General features: G+C 51.2%; 2 protein-coding genes across 6 annotated transcripts; both read left to right on the top strand.

Moving 5' to 3' along the window:
• The first annotated feature begins 25 nt into the window (after positions 1-25).
• On the top strand, positions 26-10,297 carry Atg9a (autophagy related 9A). 5 transcript variants are annotated; one of them, XM_075951832.1, is made up of 16 exons: positions 31-208; positions 1,121-1,175; positions 1,570-1,701; positions 1,809-1,852; positions 2,877-2,941; positions 3,850-4,011; positions 4,126-4,267; positions 4,705-5,453; positions 5,536-5,689; positions 5,795-5,974; positions 6,349-6,597; positions 6,783-6,961; positions 7,065-7,182; positions 8,265-8,487; positions 8,642-8,787; positions 9,239-10,297. In XM_075951832.1, the coding sequence occupies exons 3-16, from the start codon at positions 1,599-1,601 to the stop codon at positions 9,242-9,244; spliced, it is 2,520 nt and encodes an 839-aa protein (XP_075807947.1). In that variant the 5' UTR covers positions 31-208; positions 1,121-1,175; positions 1,570-1,598; the 3' UTR covers positions 9,245-10,297. The 5 variants fall into 5 exon arrangements, with proteins under 5 accessions (XP_075807951.1, XP_075807947.1, XP_075807948.1 ...); XM_075951833.1 differs by having other exon boundaries at positions 78-208; positions 1,118-1,175; XM_075951834.1 differs by lacking the exon at positions 31-208 and adding an exon at positions 300-534.
• Positions 10,298-10,700: 403 nt separating this feature from the next.
• Positions 10,701-19,075, top strand: Abcb6 (ATP binding cassette subfamily B member 6 (LAN blood group)). Its single transcript, XM_075951613.1, has 19 exons — positions 10,701-11,564; positions 11,865-12,002; positions 12,593-12,773; positions 12,915-13,016; positions 13,194-13,377; positions 14,713-14,834; positions 15,327-15,436; positions 15,771-15,836; positions 15,996-16,121; positions 16,264-16,340; positions 16,425-16,488; positions 16,584-16,669; positions 16,899-16,956; positions 17,169-17,273; positions 17,829-18,003; positions 18,123-18,235; positions 18,457-18,551; positions 18,636-18,704; positions 18,803-19,075. Exons 1-19 carry the CDS (start codon positions 11,016-11,018, stop codon positions 18,909-18,911), a joined length of 2,529 nt encoding a protein of 842 aa, XP_075807728.1. The 5' UTR covers positions 10,701-11,015; the 3' UTR covers positions 18,912-19,075.
• The last annotated feature ends 81 nt before the right edge of the window (positions 19,076-19,156 follow it).

Genomic DNA, 19,156 nt, shown 5'->3' with positions numbered 1-19,156 from the left:
TCATTGGTCAGACTGGCTGAGGGTGACAGTAAATGACAGACGGAGGGCCTAGCGCTCCCGGTCTTGCCGAGCCCAGCAGAACAGACCGGGCTTCTGGAATCGCCCGGGTCGCAGTTCCTACGGTGACACGCGAGGCTGGTAACTGGAATCCTCAGACCCAGACCCAAGCTGGCCGGGGGGTGCCCACAGAGCCCCAAGTGAGCTCGCGGTGCGTAGCGGAGGAAGGGGAGCCGAGGGCGGGCCGGGGGCGCGCAGTCAGAATGTTTTGATAGAGGGCGCGCGCGGCTGGGGGAGCGCGCGTGCGCCGGGGCCGCGCGCCGGGTTGTCCGCTGTTGGGAGCCTAGCCCCCGGCCTGGGGCCGGGCGACCCTGGGGCGCGCTGTGCTCAGGTCTAGGTGGCTGGGTTTGGGGAGGCATCCCAGCCCATCAGGGATATCAGCTGTAGATCTGGCTCGACCCCTCCACCATCCGTAAACACCCCTGAGCACAGGCCCTTCCTGGGGAGATCCATGGGCCCTGGGTCTACACTGACCAGGTGAGTGTTTTTCCTGAGGCACACCGCTTTCACTAACCAAGGGACTCCCTCTGGGACCAGGTCGGACCAAGATTCACCGTCTCTAGAGTCTTCACAGACTGGGAGTATACCATATCCTTGACCCCACCTGGCTCTAGGCACCCAGGGAACCCACTTATTCAGCTGGGATCTGAAGTCTACATAGACTGGAAATTTCCCATCCAGAAGTCATGCCTGCCTAGATCTCTGATGCTAGGGAAGCAGAAGGGATTGTCCAGAAAAAATTTAAGAGAAGACTCTTGTTGGGCTTTTCTAGACTCTGAAAAGCATGTCTGATTTCTGGAAGTTGAGGTGGACTAAAGGTAAAACAGTCCCGAAGGGCTGTGTAGACTCAGTCTCCCCAGGGTCCAAGCGTTTAGTTATTCCTGGGTATCCTAGAAGTAGATGGCTGGTCCTACATAGAACATCCAGGAAAGGTCTGTCACAGCCGAGAAGGTGCCTCTTCCCCATTGCCATCTCTTAGTGGGGCTCAGGTGGGTGGGAGGGTGAGATTCCTTTGTGTCCCTACTCCCCACCCTTTGAGGCCTGACACCTTTTCCTCCAGCAGCTGTCCAACCAGGGCATCCAGGACTGGCGCGGAGCAGAAACTGTCCATGGAGCTGGTAGGGCCATGTGCTTATCTTAAACATTTGTTTACAAAAATGTTTCCAGACAGTTAGTTTCTAGAGAGACCTGGGTTTCCAGGAGGGGCAGGGGAGGAAACTTTCTCCTTATTGGACAGGAGATGAAACATCCACCCCACACCCAAGGGGCAGATTCTGGCATAGTAACCACCCAGCAAAGGTTCTGGGAATGGATGACCAGAATTAAGGGCCGGTCAAGTCCCAAGCTTCCTGTTTTGGGGTTATTATCCCTGCTCTGCTTTAGAGTCAAAGGGGTTAGTGGTAAAGACAAATCCCAAGGATTCAGTCTTATTCCTTCTGGCCTGGTGGGCAGGACAGCAAATACACAGTGCCCAAATCTAATACAGGTTCTTTTCTTCTTCACCAATGGCAGGTTAACAAGGTGGACAGGGGGCTGCGGTGATGGCACAGTTTGACACTGAATACCAGCGCCTAGAGGCCTCCTATAGCGATTCACCCCCAGGGGAAGAGGACCTGTTGGTGCATGTGGCTGAGGGGAGCAAATGTGAGTTTAGGGGCATGGGTGAAAGTTCTTGGAGGAACACTGAAGGGGCAGGGCGGTCGGGGGATAGTTACTTCGGGAGTTTGACATTTATGCTCCTGTTTTCACAGCGCCTTGGCACCACATTGAGAACCTCGACCTCTTCTTCTCTCGAATATCCTTTGTGTCTCTGTGTTGGAGCTTTTCTCTGAGTTAGGACCCTGATGGGAAATGGGGATGAGTTCCGCTCCAGTCTATAGAAAAGGAAATGAAACTCATTCTGAAACAACAATTGTTTTTCTCGGTTTTTCATGACAAGGTTTCTCTGTCTGTCCCGGAACTAGCTCTGTAAGCCAGGCTGGACTCAGAGATCCTCCTGCCTCTGCCTCCCAAATGCTGGAATTAAAGGCATGTGCTACCACCACCCTGTTGAAATTGTTAAAGTAATTAGCTGGGTGGAGGCGGCACACCCCTTTAATCCCAGAATTCGGTGGGGAGGGGAAAGGCAGAAGCTGGTGGACCTTCAAGGCCAGCCTGGTGGTGCACACCTTTAATCCCAGAATTTGGGAGGCAGAGTCTGGCAGATCTCAGTGAGTTCAAGGCCAGCCTGATCTCTAGATCAAGTTTCAGAGCAGCCAACACTATAAAGAAAAAATTATAGTGATGCCTCATATTTACAGAGAACTATTTGCACTTGTGTTCATTTATGAAGAACTTTTATAGGATGCTAATTTATAAGAACTTTTCTAATAGGATGGTTAATGGTAATAATGTCTTTTTTAAAGATTTATTTATTTATTTATTATATATTCAGTGTTCTGAATGCATGTGTCCCTGCGTGCTAGAAGAGAGCACCAAATTTCATTACAGATGGTTGTGAGCCACCATGTGGTTGCTGGGAATTGAACTCAGGACCTTTGGAAGAGCAGGCAAAGCTCTTAACCACTGAGCCATCTCTCCAGCCCCGGTAATAATGTCTTTTGACTGTCATTTCTGTGTTAAATACTTTGAGATATAAGTATGGCCACTATTAATTTGCCACTGTGGACAAGGCTTAAAGAAGTAACTGGTTAACAATCACACTCCAGAAAGTTATAGAGCCAGGACTTGAGCTCTATAACACAAAGAGCTCTATAACACATCAAAGTCTTGTGTTCTTAAGTGTCTACTTACTGGCCATTTGTTCTTAACACTTACACGTTTATAATCTTCATCAGAAGAATGGCTTCACGTGTATGCTCATTGGAGAGATTTTTGAACTCATGTAAGTATACAAAGGGATGGGTACCGTGGTAAAAAGATGCTTATCCCAGTCTCCCCTCTTGCTCATGCCTGGCCACACCTGCCAGTGCAGCTCAATCCTAGGCCCCAAACTCTGCAAACCTTTACAGCTAAGGACCAGCACGGTATCAAAACTTAGAGCTTCACCTCTTGCATGAAGAGCTTCCCAGATTCTGTGTCTTTCACAAGAACATACAACTCATTCTCAAGACTGTAGGAGGAAATATGTGGTTCAGTAGGGAGGTTTTAGGAAAGAGCCTGTATTCTCTGGTGCAGGGCTAGAGCCTTTTTAGTGGGGAAAAAGTCTAGTGTTGCCAGAGAAGTTAGGAAGGGAGGGGTGTTTGTCCCTAGGCTGACTTTGAACTCAGAAGTTTGCCAAAGACACAAGCCACCACGCCCAGTGGGATGGGAGTTCCTTTTTTTTTTTTTTTTTTTGCTTGTTTGTTTTTGTTTTTCTTAATGATAAGAAAGGAGTTCACTAGCCTGGTGATGTAACTCTACACCTCCAACTCTACACTCAGGAGGTAGAGGCTGCTGGGTCTCTCAGTTCAAGGTCCGCCTGGTCTACAGAGAAAGTTCCTGGACAGCCAGAACTGTTACACCAAGAAACCCTGTTGTGAAAAACCACACACACACACACGCATGCGTGTGCATCAAAGGCTAGAAACCATAGGCCATAATCAGAAAACCCCTAAGAGTAAAATACAGGAGCCAATAGCCATTTGTGCCTAAAAGGTCTTCTGAGATTGAGCAGTAGACAGAGCCCATTAGGAATTCTCTGGCCCCTTTCATTTCCGTCTTCAGTGGTTCCCAGGCTCATTGCTTGCTCTATGGTATTTCACCAGCACCTCCCTGACTCTTGGCCTGCATCCTTTCTTTTCAACTTCCCAGGCAGTTCCTCTTTGTGGTTGCCTTCACCACCTTCCTGGTTAGTTGTGTGGACTACGACATCCTATTTGCCAACAAGATGGTGAACCACAGTCTTCACCCCACTGAGCCCGTCAAGGTCACTCTGCCAGATGCCTTTTTGCCTGCCCAAGTCTGTAGTTCCAGGTAATGATGAAGGCCCTGGAACACCGCTAATGAGCAGAGAACAGAGCGGCCTGTAGGCGGCAACTCACACTTCAGGTCTGTCACTAAGACTCTACCTCTCTTTCTCCTTACCAGGATTCAGGAAAACGGCTCACTCATCACCATCCTGGTCATTGCGGGTGTCTTCTGGATCCACCGGCTTATCAAGTTCATCTATAACATTTGCTGCTACTGGGAGATCCACTCCTTCTACCTGCACGCTCTGCGTATCCCCATGGTAAGACCTAAGACATCTTAAGGATGAGGTGCGTTCCTAAGCATCACATGTCTATAGCTGTCACTCTGGTAGGAATGGTAGTCGCGTTCTGCTAATGGGAAAAAATATCTGAGATGGTCAGCATAAAAAGACAAAAAGGACTGATTTTTGCTGCATTTGATTGGTTTCATTTCTTTGGTACCTGAAATGAGGCAGTATAACATAACAAGAGCACATACCAGGAAGCCTGTTCACTTCATGGCAGCCAGGAAGTAAAGAGGAAGGCAGGAAGGGACAGGATCCAAAGTCCCCATTATCTCATCTAAGATATTAGTACCTCTGGCTGGGGACCAAACCCTTAACACATGGGTCTTTGAAGGGCATTCCAGATTGGAACTAGAACAGCAGGTCAGGTAACATCTCCTATGCTGTCTCTCCTTGTCCACCCTACCCTGCAGTCGGCCCTTCCATATTGCACATGGCAGGAAGTGCAGGCCCGGATTGTGCAGACACAGAAAGAGCATCAGATCTGCATCCACAAGCGCGAGCTGACGGAGTTGGACATCTACCATCGTATCCTTCGCTTCCAGAATTACATGGTGGCACTGGTGAACAAGTCCCTTCTGCCCCTGCGCTTCCGCCTGCCTGGCCTTGGAGAGGTTGTCTTTTTTACCCGCGGTCTCAAGTACAACTTTGAGCTGATCCTCTTCTGGGGACCTGGCTCTCTGTTTCTCAACGAATGGAGCCTCAAGGCCGAGTACAAACGTGGGGGACAACGGCTAGAGCTGGCCCAGCGCCTCAGCAACCGCATCCTGTGGATTGGCATCGCCAACTTCCTGCTGTGTCCCCTCATCCTTATCTGGCAGATCCTCTATGCCTTCTTCAGCTATGCCGAGGTGTTGAAGAGAGAGCCCGGGGCCTTGGGAGCACGTTGCTGGTCCCTGTATGGCCGTTGCTACCTCCGCCACTTCAATGAGCTGGAACATGAGCTGCAGTCCCGCCTCAACCGTGGCTACAAGCCCGCCTCCAAGTACATGAATTGCTTCTTGTCACCGTTGCTGACTCTGCTGGCCAAGAACGGTGCCTTCTTCGCTGGCTCTATCCTGGCTGTGCTCATTGCTCTCACTATCTACGATGAAGATGTGTTGGCTGTGGAACATGTCCTCACGACCGTCACACTCCTAGGAGTCACGGTGACCGTGTGCAGGTGTGCCGGGGCTGTGGGTGGGAACAAGCGGGCTAGCCTTCTAGGAAAGGCTTCTGTCTTACCATGAACTTGATCCCGCCAGGTCCTTCATCCCAGACCAGCACATGGTGTTCTGCCCTGAGCAGCTGCTCCGAGTGATCCTCGCTCATATCCACTACATGCCTGACCACTGGCAGGGTAATGCCCACCGCTCGCAGACCCGGGACGAGTTTGCCCAGCTCTTCCAGTACAAGGCAGTGAGTGGAGCTGGAGTTAGGGCCTGCTAGAGACTGACTGGTGTCTTGGTGATAAGGGCTGGACTGTCTCCGGTTTGCTTGTAACCTCAGTCCCCTCCCTTTTAGGTGTTCATCCTGGAGGAGTTGCTGAGTCCCATTGTCACGCCCCTCATTCTCATTTTCTGCCTGCGCCCACGGGCCCTGGAGATTATAGACTTCTTCCGCAACTTCACAGTAGAGGTTGTCGGCGTTGGAGACACCTGTTCCTTTGCTCAGATGGATGTTCGCCAACATGGTCATCCTCAGGTACTGGGGAGGTCGGGGCAGATGGTCAGGGACAATGGTGGCACATAATCACCTTTGGAAAACTGCAGAAGCTATCCTTTCAGAGCCAGCAAATGACAAAGGTAGCCCTGCCTACAGGCATCCTTGCGCCAGGGACATAGTGGTCACTGGGAATCTGACTGGATTCCAGCCTTGATTTAAACCAGCAACCATGCTCCCTTGAAAAAAGTGCACTACAAATGACTGACCCAGCGGGTGGGCATCGGGGTTTCAGGACCGATGACTGTGAACTGCGGTCACCATCCTCTGGGGCCAAGGCCTCTTCCCAGCAGGGATGGTATGGGAAGAGTTCCTGCAAGCACTCAGGCCTGCTTACTGCCGTCTCCCCTGCACAGTGGCTGTCTGGAGGGCAGACCGAGGCCTCAGTGTACCAGCAGGCGGAGGACGGGAAGACCGAGCTGTCACTCATGCACTTCGCCATCACCAATCCTGGCTGGCAGCCGCCTCGTGAGAGCACCGCCTTCCTGGGCTTCCTCAAGGAGCAGGTGCAGCGAGATGGAGCAGCTGCTGGCCTTGCCCAAGGTGGTCTGCTCCCTGAGAATGCCCTTTTCACGTCCATTCAGTCCTTACAGTCTGAGTCCGAGGTGTGTATCTAGGGCCTGGGTGATGGTGAGCCCAGTGCTCTCCAGTGAGGGGAATAAGCACGGGACACGGGGTGACAGGGTGGAAGGTTTCCTGTCTGTTCAGTCTGGGCCGCTGGGTCCTGAGGTTCAGGACATTAGAGGCCTCACCCTGCCCTGAGAATTCTGCTCACTCCTTTTGTTCATAGCCCCTGAGTCTTATTGCGAACGTGGTAGCTGGCTCGTCCTGCCGGGGACCCCCACTGTCCAGAGACCTGCAGGGCTCCAGGCACAGGGCTGAAGTTGCTTCTGCCCTCCGCTCCTTTTCCCCTCTGCAACCTGGACAGGCCCCCCAAGGCCGGGTTCCCAGCACCATGACAGGCTCTGGGTGAGTGGAGTTGGGTCGTGATGGGGAAGCACAGCATAGCCCACCGAAACACGTGTAGATCTTGAAAATATTGATTGCTGTCTGTCTGTGCTGGGAGGGACAGAGTGGATGCCAGGACAGCCAGCTCCGGGAGCAGTGTGTGGGAGGGACAGCTGCAGAGCCTGGTGCTGTCAGAATACGCGTCCACCGAGATGAGCCTTCATGCCCTCTATATGCACCAGGTGGGTGGCCAGCTGAGCGGCAGTCAATGTCAGCCCTTCCCTGCCTCTTAACTGCTCTGTAATCTCCATTTTCACATATGTGCTTGATGGCATCGTTAGCCAGTAGTGCACTCCTGTTTCCTGGAGTCCTCTCTTCCTCTCTCCCAAGACTTTCTAATGGTTCTCGGTAACAGCCTCCTGTCTTTGATGTACTGAGGACTAGACTTGGCCCTGAACACACTAGGCAAGCCCCAAGCTTATATCCTTACTGTTCTGAGAGCCGTTTTCACTGAGTACCTAGACTAGTTTTGAACTTGTGACCTTCCTTCCATAGTCTCCTAAGTCGCTGGGGTTACAGGCCTGTACCTCCAGACCCAGCTCCTCCTCCTTAATCTTTTCCTTCCCTTCCTTTCTCTTCTCCCCTCCCTCCCTTACTTTTATTATTGACTTTTTAAAACAGTCTGACTCTTGACTATGTAGACCAGGCTGGCCTCGTTCCTGTTGCCCTGAGTTTTCTTGTTCTGTTTTTTTCTCCATAGTCATAGCATCTGGTACTATCTAAGATTAGTTTTTGCTTTTATTTAATAGTTTATGATCAATTTTTCCTCATAACCACCACCACTAGTGTACAAGCCCCACAAGGACTGGTAATTCTGTTTGTTCACTATGTTCCGAGTACCCAAAACAGTACCTGGCATTTAGACACTTTGTTAACTTGTTCCTTAACCAAAGAGTGGGTAAAATGAGGGCTGGAGGTATAGCTCACTTAATAGAGCGCTTACCTAGCATGTGCACAGCCAGGAATTTCATCCCCAGCACTACCTTAATATCTGAAATCTCAGGGGAGATGAAGTCAGGAGGATCAGAAATTCAAGATCATTCTCAATGACACATTGAGTTCAGGGTCAACCTGAACTACTCAAGACACTTTTCCAGAGGTCTCCATAAAGCATCACACCTCTGTTGTACACTGCTAACATCTTAGATGCTGTGTATGTAAGATTCTAGGTGAGGGTTGTGAGTGGGAATGGGAGGTACTGCGGTAGGTACGGCTGTTTCAGATAGAACCCCTCCTGTCCTCAACTAATCCCCCCCTTCTCCAGCTCCACAAGCAGCAGACCCAGGCTGAGCCCGAGCGGCATGTGTGGCACCGCCGGGAAAGTGATGAGAGTGGAGAGAGTGCCCCTGAAGATGGGGGAGAGGGTGCCCGGGCCCCCCAGCCTATCCCCCGGTCTGCCAGCTATCCCTGTGCTACACCCCGGCCTGGAGCACCCGAGACCACTGCCTTGCATGGGGGCTTCCAGAGGCGCTACGGGGGCATCACAGGTATCCGACTGGGGGAATGGAAGCAAAGAGGCCTCCTAGAAGGGTGGTTCTTTAGAAGGAGAAAGACCAACGGGATGGGGTCCAAGGAGACGAACCCTCCAAATAGCCCCCAGAACCTTCACCTTGTTCTTCGTGTTCTTGCTTCTCTCTACAGATCCTGGCACAGTGCCCCGGGCTCCCTCTCACTTCTCCAGGCTGCCCCTGGGAGGATGGGCAGAAGATGGGCAGCCAGCGTCAAGACATCCGGAGCCTGTGCCAGAGGAGGGCTCGGAGGATGAGTTGCCCCCTCAAGTGCACAAGGTAGGGCTCTGAGTGAGGCCAAGAACAGTTGCCAGCAGTAGTAACTTGTAGAGTGAAGTGCACATGATGTTGTCCCCTCCCCTTCAAAAGATACTTTCTTGGGGCTGGAGAGATGGCTCAGTGGTTAAGAACATTGGGTGCTCTTTTCAGAGGACCTGGGTTCAATTTCCAGCACCCTCATGGTGGCTCACAACCATCTGTAACCCCAGTCTCGGGATCAGACGCCTCAGGTCTCCACAGGCACTTCACATATGTGATTCACAGACTTACATGCAGACAAAACACCCATAGACACAAATAAATTTTTTTTAATTTTCTTCTTTTTTACTTTCTGGAATTCAAGGCTTAATCCCCCAGGCTTCCAGCTTTTTCTTTCCCTTATTTCCAGACTCCTGTGGGACAAGAAAATAGCTGAAGATTGTCCCTACCGCCAGTCATTTTCTCTCTGCAGGTATAGACAAGGCAGAAGAGGTCCCCATGCTCCAAGATGGAGGCAACAGCTGCCCTGCCAACCATCTGCCTGCCAGAAGAGGGCTTCTCTGAGTGTTGCCTGGCCCCACGTGTGTGGTGTTTGTGTGTCCCTGCCTGGCCAAGGGAGGTGCCAACACTGGGCTGGCCATGGCCCAAGAAGAATTTGAGGCCTGGAGACTAGGGGCGCACAAGACTCTAGCCTCATCCCCAGGACTCCCTTGGCTCAGAGTGTGGTGCTAGAAACTGGTCCCCAGCCCACTCCCAGTACTGCCATCTTTGCATTCACCCCTGCAAGTCTCCGGAGGGCTTCCTACCACAGAAGCTGCCAAGAGAAGAACTTGTGCCAACTGTGGAGTGGGGAGGCAGGGCCTAGACCCTCCACCCCTGCAGCCCAGCCCCCATCTGGAATACCTGAGCAGCTCAGGCTGTGGCCCTTACCTCACCCCCGTCCTCACCCAGTGCTACAGCCAGCTCACCTCTCTCTGACTCCCTGCACATCACGGGCATGTGTGTGCTGCTTGCTCCTCTTCTGTTCGCTTGCCCCCTTCTGGTCGGCTTTTGCTTTTTGTTGGGGTGAGAGCCATAGCTCTTGGCTCCTCTCACACTTATCTTTGACACTAAGATGGGAGGTTTCTAAATTGCAGGAACGGGATGAATCTTCAACTTTTAGGATGGGCGCTTGGGAATTTGAGGCTTTCCTGGGCCCCACAGCTGCTTATTGTACTCCTCCCACCTGCACCAGGGACTGGCAGGGCAGGATTGTGACCTCAGTCATCTATATCCCAGCCGGAGAGCTCTGCCCCACAACCCCCGGTTCCCTAAAGGAGGGTGCAGGGCGCCGGACTCACCCTAGCCTAGGGCTTTGACATTGCACGCTGGGATTCAGCGCCCACCCTTCCCCTACACCCTTCCCCGGCTCTGCTCGACTGTGGAAGGTAAACTATGCCGAAAGCGGTGGACTCTGCTGTCCCAGTCAGCAGCAGGACAGGGTGGGAAATCCTATACAGCTTGATAACCCTTAATAAAGAAGGGACTTTGATCGGGTTGTGGTTTCTTTTTCTCGTGCTGCAGCTGGGTGGGATCTTCGGCTGGGAGACTCCGGAAACAAGAGAAGGGCTGTTTCCAGTTGCTTGTTGATGTATGAGGCTCTGGGTTCCATCTCTAGCACCGAAGAAAACAAAGTCCTCCTGTTGGGTCATGCTTGAAACCCAGTACTAGGTGGCTAAGACAAGGGAACTGACGCGGGTTCGAGACCAGCTGGGCTACAGTGTGCTAGCTATTTAAAGGGCGGGGGTGGGTGGCGCCGATTCCACGGACAATTCTGTGGAGGTCAAGGTCCGCAGTCAGACTTAGGTCAGATTTCCCGCCCTGAACACGTGACCCAGCCAGCTCTCAGCCCATCTGTCTGCGTTCCTCACGCTTGGCCAATGGGAACACTGGATAGAGCTAGTGGGCGGGTCCTCTGCCGTAAAGGGCACAACATATTTTGTGCGGTGACTCTGGGCCTGAGGGTCCCAGCTGCTAGCGAGTGGGACTCGCCAAGGACGGCGTACGTGGCCTGCGTGAGTGTGCGTGGTGGCGGCGCGTGCGCGAACAGAGTGGGCAGTGTGGCAAGTCCACGTGCGGCTCTCCCCGCGACCCCAGCGGCGTAGCTACATGTCCCAAGACACGCTGGCCTCCACGGCCCTCACTGAGTGGTCAGCCCGACTCCCTGAAACTGCAGTGACCTCAAGTTCGGCCAGCAGCCACACATCGCCATGGTGACTGTAGGCAACTACTGCGAGGCCGAAGGTCCGGTGGGTCCGGCTTGGACTCAGAATGGCTTGAGTCCCTGCTTCTTCTTCACACTCGTGCCCTCGACACTCTTGACGCTGGGGGCTCTGGCCTTGGTGCTGGTTCTGCCCTGCAGGCGTCGGGAGGTGCCTGCGGGCACAGAGGAACTGTTTTGGGCGGCTGGCCCTCGGGTGGCTCCCTACGCGCTGCAGCTGTTTCTGGCCACACTTCAGGTGGCACTACCCCTGGCCGGCCTGGCTGGCAGAGTGGGCACTGCACAGGGGGTCCGCTTGCCAGGCTACCTATTGCTGTCTTCTGTGCTGGAGAGTATGGCCAGCGCCTGTGGCTTGTGGCTGCTCGTGGTGGAACGGCGCCAGGCACGGCAGAGTCTAGCAATGGGCGTCTGGATGAAGTTCAGGCATAGCTCGGGTCTCCTGCTCCTCTGGACCGTGGCATTTGCAGCCGAGAACTTGGCCCTGGTATCCTGGAACAGCCCACAGTGGTGGTGGGGCAGGGCAGATCTTGGCCAGCAGGTGAGGGGCCTCGTAGGGAGGAGGAGAAGCACTGATGTTTGACAAGTACTGTTTCTGGACCTACTGGCTCCATGCTTTAGCATGACTCTTAAGAAAAAAATGGAGTGTCTGCCGGTGGCTGGAAGCTGATAGGCAACTGGTGGGAATTGCTAGCATTGAATGGGGTGTGTCTCTGTGCTGAGTCATTGTGGTTTTTTTTTAAAACCTGTTGCTAGGCCCCTGGGAAGCTTCTGAGTGTTAAAAGAAGCAATACAATGGGGTTTACATTCTGGTTTACACCTGTGCTCGGTTTCATTCTAGGTCCAGTTTGGCCTGTGGGTCCTGCGATATGTGGTCTCTGGAGGACTGTTTACCCTGGGACTCTGGGCCCCTGGACTTCGCCCCCAGTCATACACCCTACGGGTTCATGAAGAAGACCAAGATGTAGAAAGAAACCAGGTATGCCAAGTTTGGTGGCCCATGCCTTTAATCCCATAGAAGGATTTTTGAGTTAAAGACCAGCCTGGTCTACAAAGTGAGTTCTCCCCGTATTGAAAAAACAAACAAACAAACAACAACAACAACAAAAAGAAAAAAGAAAAAGGGACCATGTATATACCTAATTTTTTTAAATCAGGCATGTATCTTCGTGTCTGTGCTGAGGGTAGAATACGGTACCTTGTAAATGTTTAATTTTATTTCCTGCCATCATCCCTGAATGAAAGGGGCACAGCAAAGAAACCAGACAGCCTTTCCGTGGGTGAAAAAGGAAAAGTTTATTCAACTCCCAAGGCTGTCTCTGGGAAAAGTAGAGAGAAGCGACAGGGTAGGTGTGAGAGGATGCCAGTCTCCAGGGTTACCTGAGACCTGGGAGGAAGGGAGTCTGAGCAAGGGCGGGGCTTGTGAATAGGGAGGAGCCTAGAGGCTAACATTGCCGTGCTGATAGGCCCTTGCACCTGTGAACTGTGGTCCCATCTATTATTTCCTGAGAATATACCGGGACAAGTATACTTTATTTCTGACTTCCCTCCTGTATGTCGTCTTCCTAGGTCCATTCCACAGACCGGGTATCCACCTGGAAAGACCTTGGCAGGAAGCTTCGCCTACTGAGTAGCTACTTATGGCCTCGGGGGAGTCCAGCCTTGCAGCTGATAGTACTCATCTGCCTGGGGCTCATGGGGCTGGACCGAGCACTCAACGTCTTGGTCCCCATCTTCTATAGGGACATTGGTGAGGGGGTGGAAGGGTATGTTCATCTTAGTGGCTGGTTGGCCCTTAGCTAAGACGGGATCTGGTGGTCAGAACCTGGGGCAGTTTTGCCTTCGAGAGTCCTGGTTGTTGGACATGAACCCTGATACCTTTAATCCACAGTAAACTTACTGACTTCGAAGGCTCCTTGGAGTTCCCTGGCCTGGACTGTTACCATCTATGTTTTCCTCAAGTTCCTCCAGGGAGGTGGCACTGGCAGTACAGGTATGAGGGACTCTGTTCTTACCCTGGTTGGCATCAGTCTCTCCCATGGAAACGCCCCGCCGTCTTGCTTCTAATTATTCTTTCCACAGACTCCTCGGGCTCAGACCTCTAGCATTTGGTGTTGGGCTGATGTTTCTCATCCCCCAAGACCTACTAAGGCTTCCCTGTTTTCTGCAGGTTTTGTGAGCAACCTCCGAACCTTCCTGTGGATCCGGGTACAGCAGTTCACATCCCGTGGTGTGGAACTGCGCCTCTTTTCCCACCTGCATGAACTCTCGCTGCGCTGGCACCTGGGCCGGCGCACGGGGGAGGTGCTTCGGGTTGTGGACCGGGGCACATCCAGTGTCACAGGACTGCTCAGGTGCGACACCAGTGGGAAGAGTGTGGGAGCTGGGAAGACCCAGCTTGGGCGCCTTGCCCCTCCTACCTTACTTTGTTTCCGGTCTTTTTGGCAAATTACAGGAAGAAGTATTATGTCAAGTAACTCAAATAATGTAGACTGCTCACGTGGTGGCGCCTACAATCCCAGTACTTGAGAGTTAGAAGTAGGAGGGTCAGGAGTTCAAGGCTAACCTCAGCTACAGGAGTTTGAGCCTATCTTGGACAATTTAGGAGTCTGTCTCAAGAAACAAAAGTGGGGGCTGGAGAGAAGGCTCAGCAGTTAAGAACACCTACTGCTTTAGAGAACCTGAATTCAGTTCCCAGCACCACTTGCCTCAGGCAGCTCACAACTAACTGCCTGTTACTCTAGCTAGCTCCAGGAGATCCCACACCATCTTCTGGCCTTCTAAGATACCTCCCAGACCTACCAAACAACATAATTTAAAAAGAAATGAAAATGCAGATAGAACAAACCTTAAGAATTCCATTCATTTTTCAAGTTCCCCTACTATGGTTAGTATGTTAAGCTATGCTTTTGTATTTTGCTTTAAATCTCTGAAGACTCAGAACTAAGGTGGTACTGTTATTTTAAGCCAAAAGATACCATAACATAGGTTCTTTCTCAAAATTGCTTTAGCAAAACTTTGTTTTCTTTCTTTCTTTCTTTCTTTCTTTCTTTCTTTCTTTTTTCCTTCCTTTCTTTCATTTGTTCTTTCAAGACAGAGTTTCTCTGTGTAGTCCTGGCTGTCCTAAAACTCCCTTTGTAGACCAGGCTGGAGATCTGTCTGCCTCTGCCTCCTCAGTGCTGGGATTGAAGGTATGTGCCACCATGCCCAGCTGAGATTCCTTTTCTTCCTTTTCATCCATGCACAAAGATCTCTTATTTGTAATTGATAGGTTATTTTGTTGTTGTTTTGGGTTTTTATTTTTTGGTGTGTGTGTGAGAGAGAGAAAGAGAAAGAGAGAGAGAGAAAGAGAGAGAGAGAGAGAGAGAGAAAGAGACAGAGAAAGATGCAATACTGAAGACTGAACCACCTACAACCTGGCATATGCTAGGGAAACACTCTATCCATATCCCCAGCCCATATCCCTAACCCAGGCAGGCTAGCATTAAACTCTCAGTCTTCCTGCCTTAATCTGTAGAGGGCTAGATTTACAGGCCTTTGCCACCAGACCTTATTAGCTATCTAGCTACCTCTTGAAAGGTAGTTAGATTTTTTTGCTGTTGAAAATGAAACATTACACTAATATAAGTTTATAGAGATAAGATTGCTGGTCTAAATCCTCAAACCTTTTCCTCACTTGACTTTTCTAGCTACCTGGTGTTCAACATCATCCCCACGTTGGCTGACATCATTATTGGCATCATCTACTTCAGCATGTTCTTCAATGCCTGGTTTGGCCTCATTGTGTTCCTGTGCATGAGTCTTTACCTCAGTGAGTGCTGCCTGGGGAAACTGTCTCCCTGAACTGTGTAGGGTGTTCCTTGATCATGAACCCTATCCCCACTCACTTAAGGATTGGCAGGCTTGATTAGGCTCTGTTTACTCCTGGTACAATGGGAAGGTCTACTCCCCTGTCGAGGTTGAATCTTAATTCAACCTAGATGAAAACCAGGGAAAGGCATGTATGTCATTGTATGACATATTCAATGTGGGTCCTCACTGTGTGACCGGTCAGGGAAAAACTCTGTAGCACAATGCATCTTCTTTCCATGTACTCATCAAAAGCATTTTCTACATGAAACTTTACAAGACTACAAAGATACCTTGCATGCAACTCCTTTCCTTGGTGAAGATCTCTCTCTGGGTCTGGGTCCCTGGGTGCTGGCATAGGTTTGGTAGGTGTGGCACAGGGCATGGACATCTATATTTGGTCTCAGCTGTTGGGGATGATGTCTTGTCCTCCCCCCACCCCTTCCTCCTCTAGTACTGACTATTGTGGTCACTGAATGGAGAGCCAAGTTTCGCCGTAGTATGAACACACAGGAAAATGTCACCAGGGCACGAGCAGTGGACTCTCTGCTAAACTTTGAGACGGTAACAGAGGCCCCGAGATGGTGGTGGGGGAGCATGGCTGGGACCATAAAATGATAAAGGATCTGGAGGGGATATTAGAAATTGGGAAGAATATTGGGTGGTGGCGGCGCACACCTTTAATCCCAGCACTCGGGAGGCAGAGGCAGGTGGATCACTGTGAGTCCAAGGTCAGCTTGGTCTAACAGAGTAAGTTCCAGGATAGCCAGGACTACACAGAGAAACCTTGCCTCGAAAAGCCAAGAAACAAAAATAAAATAAATTTAGACACTGGGAAGAAAAGATCAGGACTCTGGAGGAAATGATCCCACAGTTCTGTGCTGTGTGACTCCCCCAGGTGAAGTACTACAATGCTGAGGGTTATGAAGTGGAACGCTATCGAGAGGCCATTATCAAGTATCAGGTGAGGATACTCATGTGAGCTGTCCTGTGTTATTACCAGGGCAGAGAAGAGTGAAATCCAGAGGTAAAGTTGAAGGTGTTTAGACCCAGATTGGGATTTGGTGGTGGTTGTCCCACAGGCCGTTTCTTCCTCCTGTTTTTGTTTGTTTGTTTTCCCTAGAGTTTGGAGTGGAAGTCAAATGCTTCTCTGGTTGTACTGAATCAGACCCAGAACTTGGTGATTGGGCTTGGGCTCCTTGCTGGCTCCTTGCTTTGTGCATACTTCGTCAGTGAGCAGAAGCTGCAGGTGAGGCAGACTCATAAGAGAAAAGGTATAGGACAAAGAGGGGCCCCAGGGGCCATGTGTGAGCCGCTAGGCTCCTGGATGGGATATGGACAAAGTGACTGCAGGCTTCCTGTGACACCTTGCCTCTCGGGGTCTCTTACAGGTCGGGGACTTCGTGCTCTTCGGCACCTACATCACTCAACTGTACATGCCTCTCAACTGGTTTGGCACCTACTACAGGTAACCTGACCCCTGCCTTCATCTGCAGGGTGCACTGCTCCCTCTCAGTTCTTGAGGGAGCCCCAGCCTTCATTCTTTTTGCAGGATGATCCAGACTAACTTCATTGACATGGAGAACATGTTTGACTTGCTGAAAGAAGAAACGGAAGTGAGTAGAGGGAGGAGTAAGACAGGGCAGGGGCCGGTTCTTTGTCTGGGAATCCCAGGCCAGTGATGGGAGCACATGTTGGCTGTGTTCTTCAGGTGAAGGATCTTCCTGGAGCAGGGCCCCTTCGTTTTCATAAGGGTCAGATTGAGTTTGAAAATGTACACTTCAGCTACGCCGATGGGTGAGCCTTGTCTTTTTGTTTTCTTTCCCCCTTATCTATTTGTACACCACCTTCCCGCCCTTCATCCTGCTCTGAACCCCAGCTTTGCAATCCACCAATGCAGTATAGGGGACTGAGAGCTCCTAGACAGGAGAGGGTAAGGACCATCAGTAGCTCTGGGAAGGGAGAATCTGTCTACTAGTGTATGATTCGGTAGATCCACCGCTGAACCCACCATTCTTTCTTGCAGGCGAGAGACCTTGCAGGATGTGTCCTTCACTGTGATGCCCGGACAGACAGTGGCTTTGGTGAGGGGAGACCTAGCTACTTGACCTGAATTCCTTGAGTTTCATTCAGTACTGATGATAGTTCATCATGACCCAGACTAGGCATTTAGAGCCTGGTAACAGACAACAACATTGAATGTAGCAGCCTTCCTGGATCTTGGTGGCCTTTTAAAGAGGGAGCCTTAAAAGCCAGAGAACCTGAGAATTTTCTTTCCATATTTCCAATGTAACAGGTGGGGCCATCTGGGGCAGGAAAGAGCACAATTTTACGCCTGCTATTTCGCTTCTATGACATCAACTCTGGCTGCATCCGCATAGATGGACAGGACATTTCACAGGTGAGGTTGCCTTGGAGAAGACTGATCTCGGGATCCATGGAAGAACAGCAAGGGGTAGGCATGCAAAAAAGCTAGGCCTTGTGTGGTCTGATGGTGCTAGTCTGGGATCCCAGGATGGAGGATAGCTTGGTTAAGCTCTGCCAGAGCTACAAAGGAGTTCAAGGCCAGCCTGAGTAACTCACCCAGACCCTGTCTTCAAGTGAAAGGGGGATAGAGGAGCTGGAGCTTAGTAACCTAGCCAAGGCTCCCAGGCCTACTCACTAGACCTCCAAAATTATAAGAACCTGAGCCTTCTTAAGTGCCATGTGACCAACAGGCACCCAGGGAAGTCATCACAAGGACAGTGTGCCACGGGAGGTCTGCATGTCTGTCTGTGGAGAGGCAAAAGCCATGTTTTCTGTTCATGAATGGGGAGGATTAGGAGAGATTGCGTGATTTGCCCACCCAGCTAGGATTTGTGGTAGCCATGGTGGGAATCTTTCCCTAGACAGCTTATCCCCAGTGCTTCCCAGAAGCCTGAAGGGATCTCACAGGACAGGGTATTTTTGGTCTCAGGTGACACAGATCTCTCTCCGGTCTCACATTGGAGTTGTGCCCCAAGACACTGTCCTCTTCAACGACACCATTGCCAACAATATTCGCTATGGTCGTGTCACAGCCGGGGACAGTGAGGTAGAGGCTGCTGCTCAGGCTGCAGGCATTCATGATGCCATCCTGGCTTTCCCTGAAGGTGAGGTCTTTCTCTCTATCCATTGAAATCCTGTTAATCCCTCAAAATTAGCTCCCCCTTTCTTTGCGTAGAAACCAGGGGTATTTACATTGATGCAAGGGAGGTGCTTATATCCACAGGGTATGAGACTCAGGTGGGCGAGCGGGGACTGAAGCTGAGTGGTGGTGAGAAGCAGCGAGTGGCCATTGCCCGCACCATTCTTAAGGCTCCAGACATCATTCTGCTGGACGAGGTGAGGCCCCAACACTCGCCTGTCATCCTCCCATCTATGCCCAAGCCACTCCCTGAGCAGTTCCCTACTTTGCCAAGGTATCACCAGTACATTTTGACCAAAATCCTATGCAGCAGTTCATGAACCCCCAAACTGTCCTTGAGACCTCCACCAGACACCTGCATCCTCCTCTCCTTGACTCTCTGGGTAGCATAACCATCTCACCCACACTCTTTCCGTAGGCGACATCAGCACTTGATACATCTAATGAGAGAGCCATCCAGGCCTCTCTGGCCAAAGTCTGCACCAACCGCACCACTATCGTGGTAGCACACAGGTACAGGACTGCAGGGCTCGTGTGCCTGGCACTGTGGACCACTTTGGATGGGGGGTAGTAGCTAACTGATGTCTGACCTCTCAGGCTCTCAACTGTGGTCAATGCTGACCAAATTCTTGTCATCAAGGACGGCTGCATCATAGAGAGAGGAAGGTGAGCCATGGACGAGCAGGGTGGAGGCTCCTGGAGAGCGTCTCTGTTTACTTCTGTTCTCTGAGATTGGGGTGAAACCCATGGCTTTATCATCCCAGGCACGAAGCTCTGTTATCCCGAGGTGGCGTGTATGCTGAGATGTGGCAGCTGCAGCAGCAAGGACAAGAAACTGTCTCTGAAGACTCGAAACCTCAGGACACAGCATAGTGACAAAAGTGACCTCTTCCCTTCCAAAAGCTAACTCAGGAGAAAAAGATGTGTTCCCTCTCTGTGGCCTACTTCATCCTGCTATAGGAGTTTGGTGCTCACTGTTGTAAGGGAAAGGGGCCTTCCAGAAAGCACGGTAAGGAAATAAATGGACTGTGCACGGATGGCTGTGGCTTGGTTGTCTGGGAGACCACTGGGCCTCTACCTTTGAGTTGAATGAACATTCCTGACAACACTGGTTATTC

Source organism: Microtus pennsylvanicus, chromosome 17 (assembly GCF_037038515.1).
Source record: "Microtus pennsylvanicus isolate mMicPen1 chromosome 17, mMicPen1.hap1, whole genome shotgun sequence".
In the NCBI taxonomy this organism is placed as follows: domain Eukaryota; kingdom Metazoa; phylum Chordata; class Mammalia; order Rodentia; family Cricetidae; genus Microtus; species Microtus pennsylvanicus.
This window is presented reverse-complemented; position numbering and strand designations above follow the sequence as displayed.

Coding starts and splice junctions, on each gene's coding strand:
- Atg9a (XM_075951836.1), top strand. CDS start 1,599: ATGGCACAGTTTGACACTGAATACCAGCGCCTAGAGGCCTCCTATAGC. Junction 1,702..1,808: donor TGTGGCTGAGGGGAGCAAAT/GTGAGTTTAGGG, acceptor CTGTTTTCACAG/CGCCTTGGCACCACATTGAG. Junction 5,975..6,348: donor GCCAACATGGTCATCCTCAG/GTACTGGGGAGG, acceptor TCCCCTGCACAG/TGGCTGTCTGGAGGGCAGAC.
- Abcb6 (XM_075951613.1), top strand. CDS start 11,016: ATGGTGACTGTAGGCAACTACTGCGAGGCCGAAGGTCCGGTGGGTCCG. Junction 13,378..14,712: donor AGTGTCACAGGACTGCTCAG/GTGCGACACCAG, acceptor TGACTTTTCTAG/CTACCTGGTGTTCAACATCA. Junction 15,837..15,995: donor AGGCCATTATCAAGTATCAG/GTGAGGATACTC, acceptor TGTTTTCCCTAG/AGTTTGGAGTGGAAGTCAAA.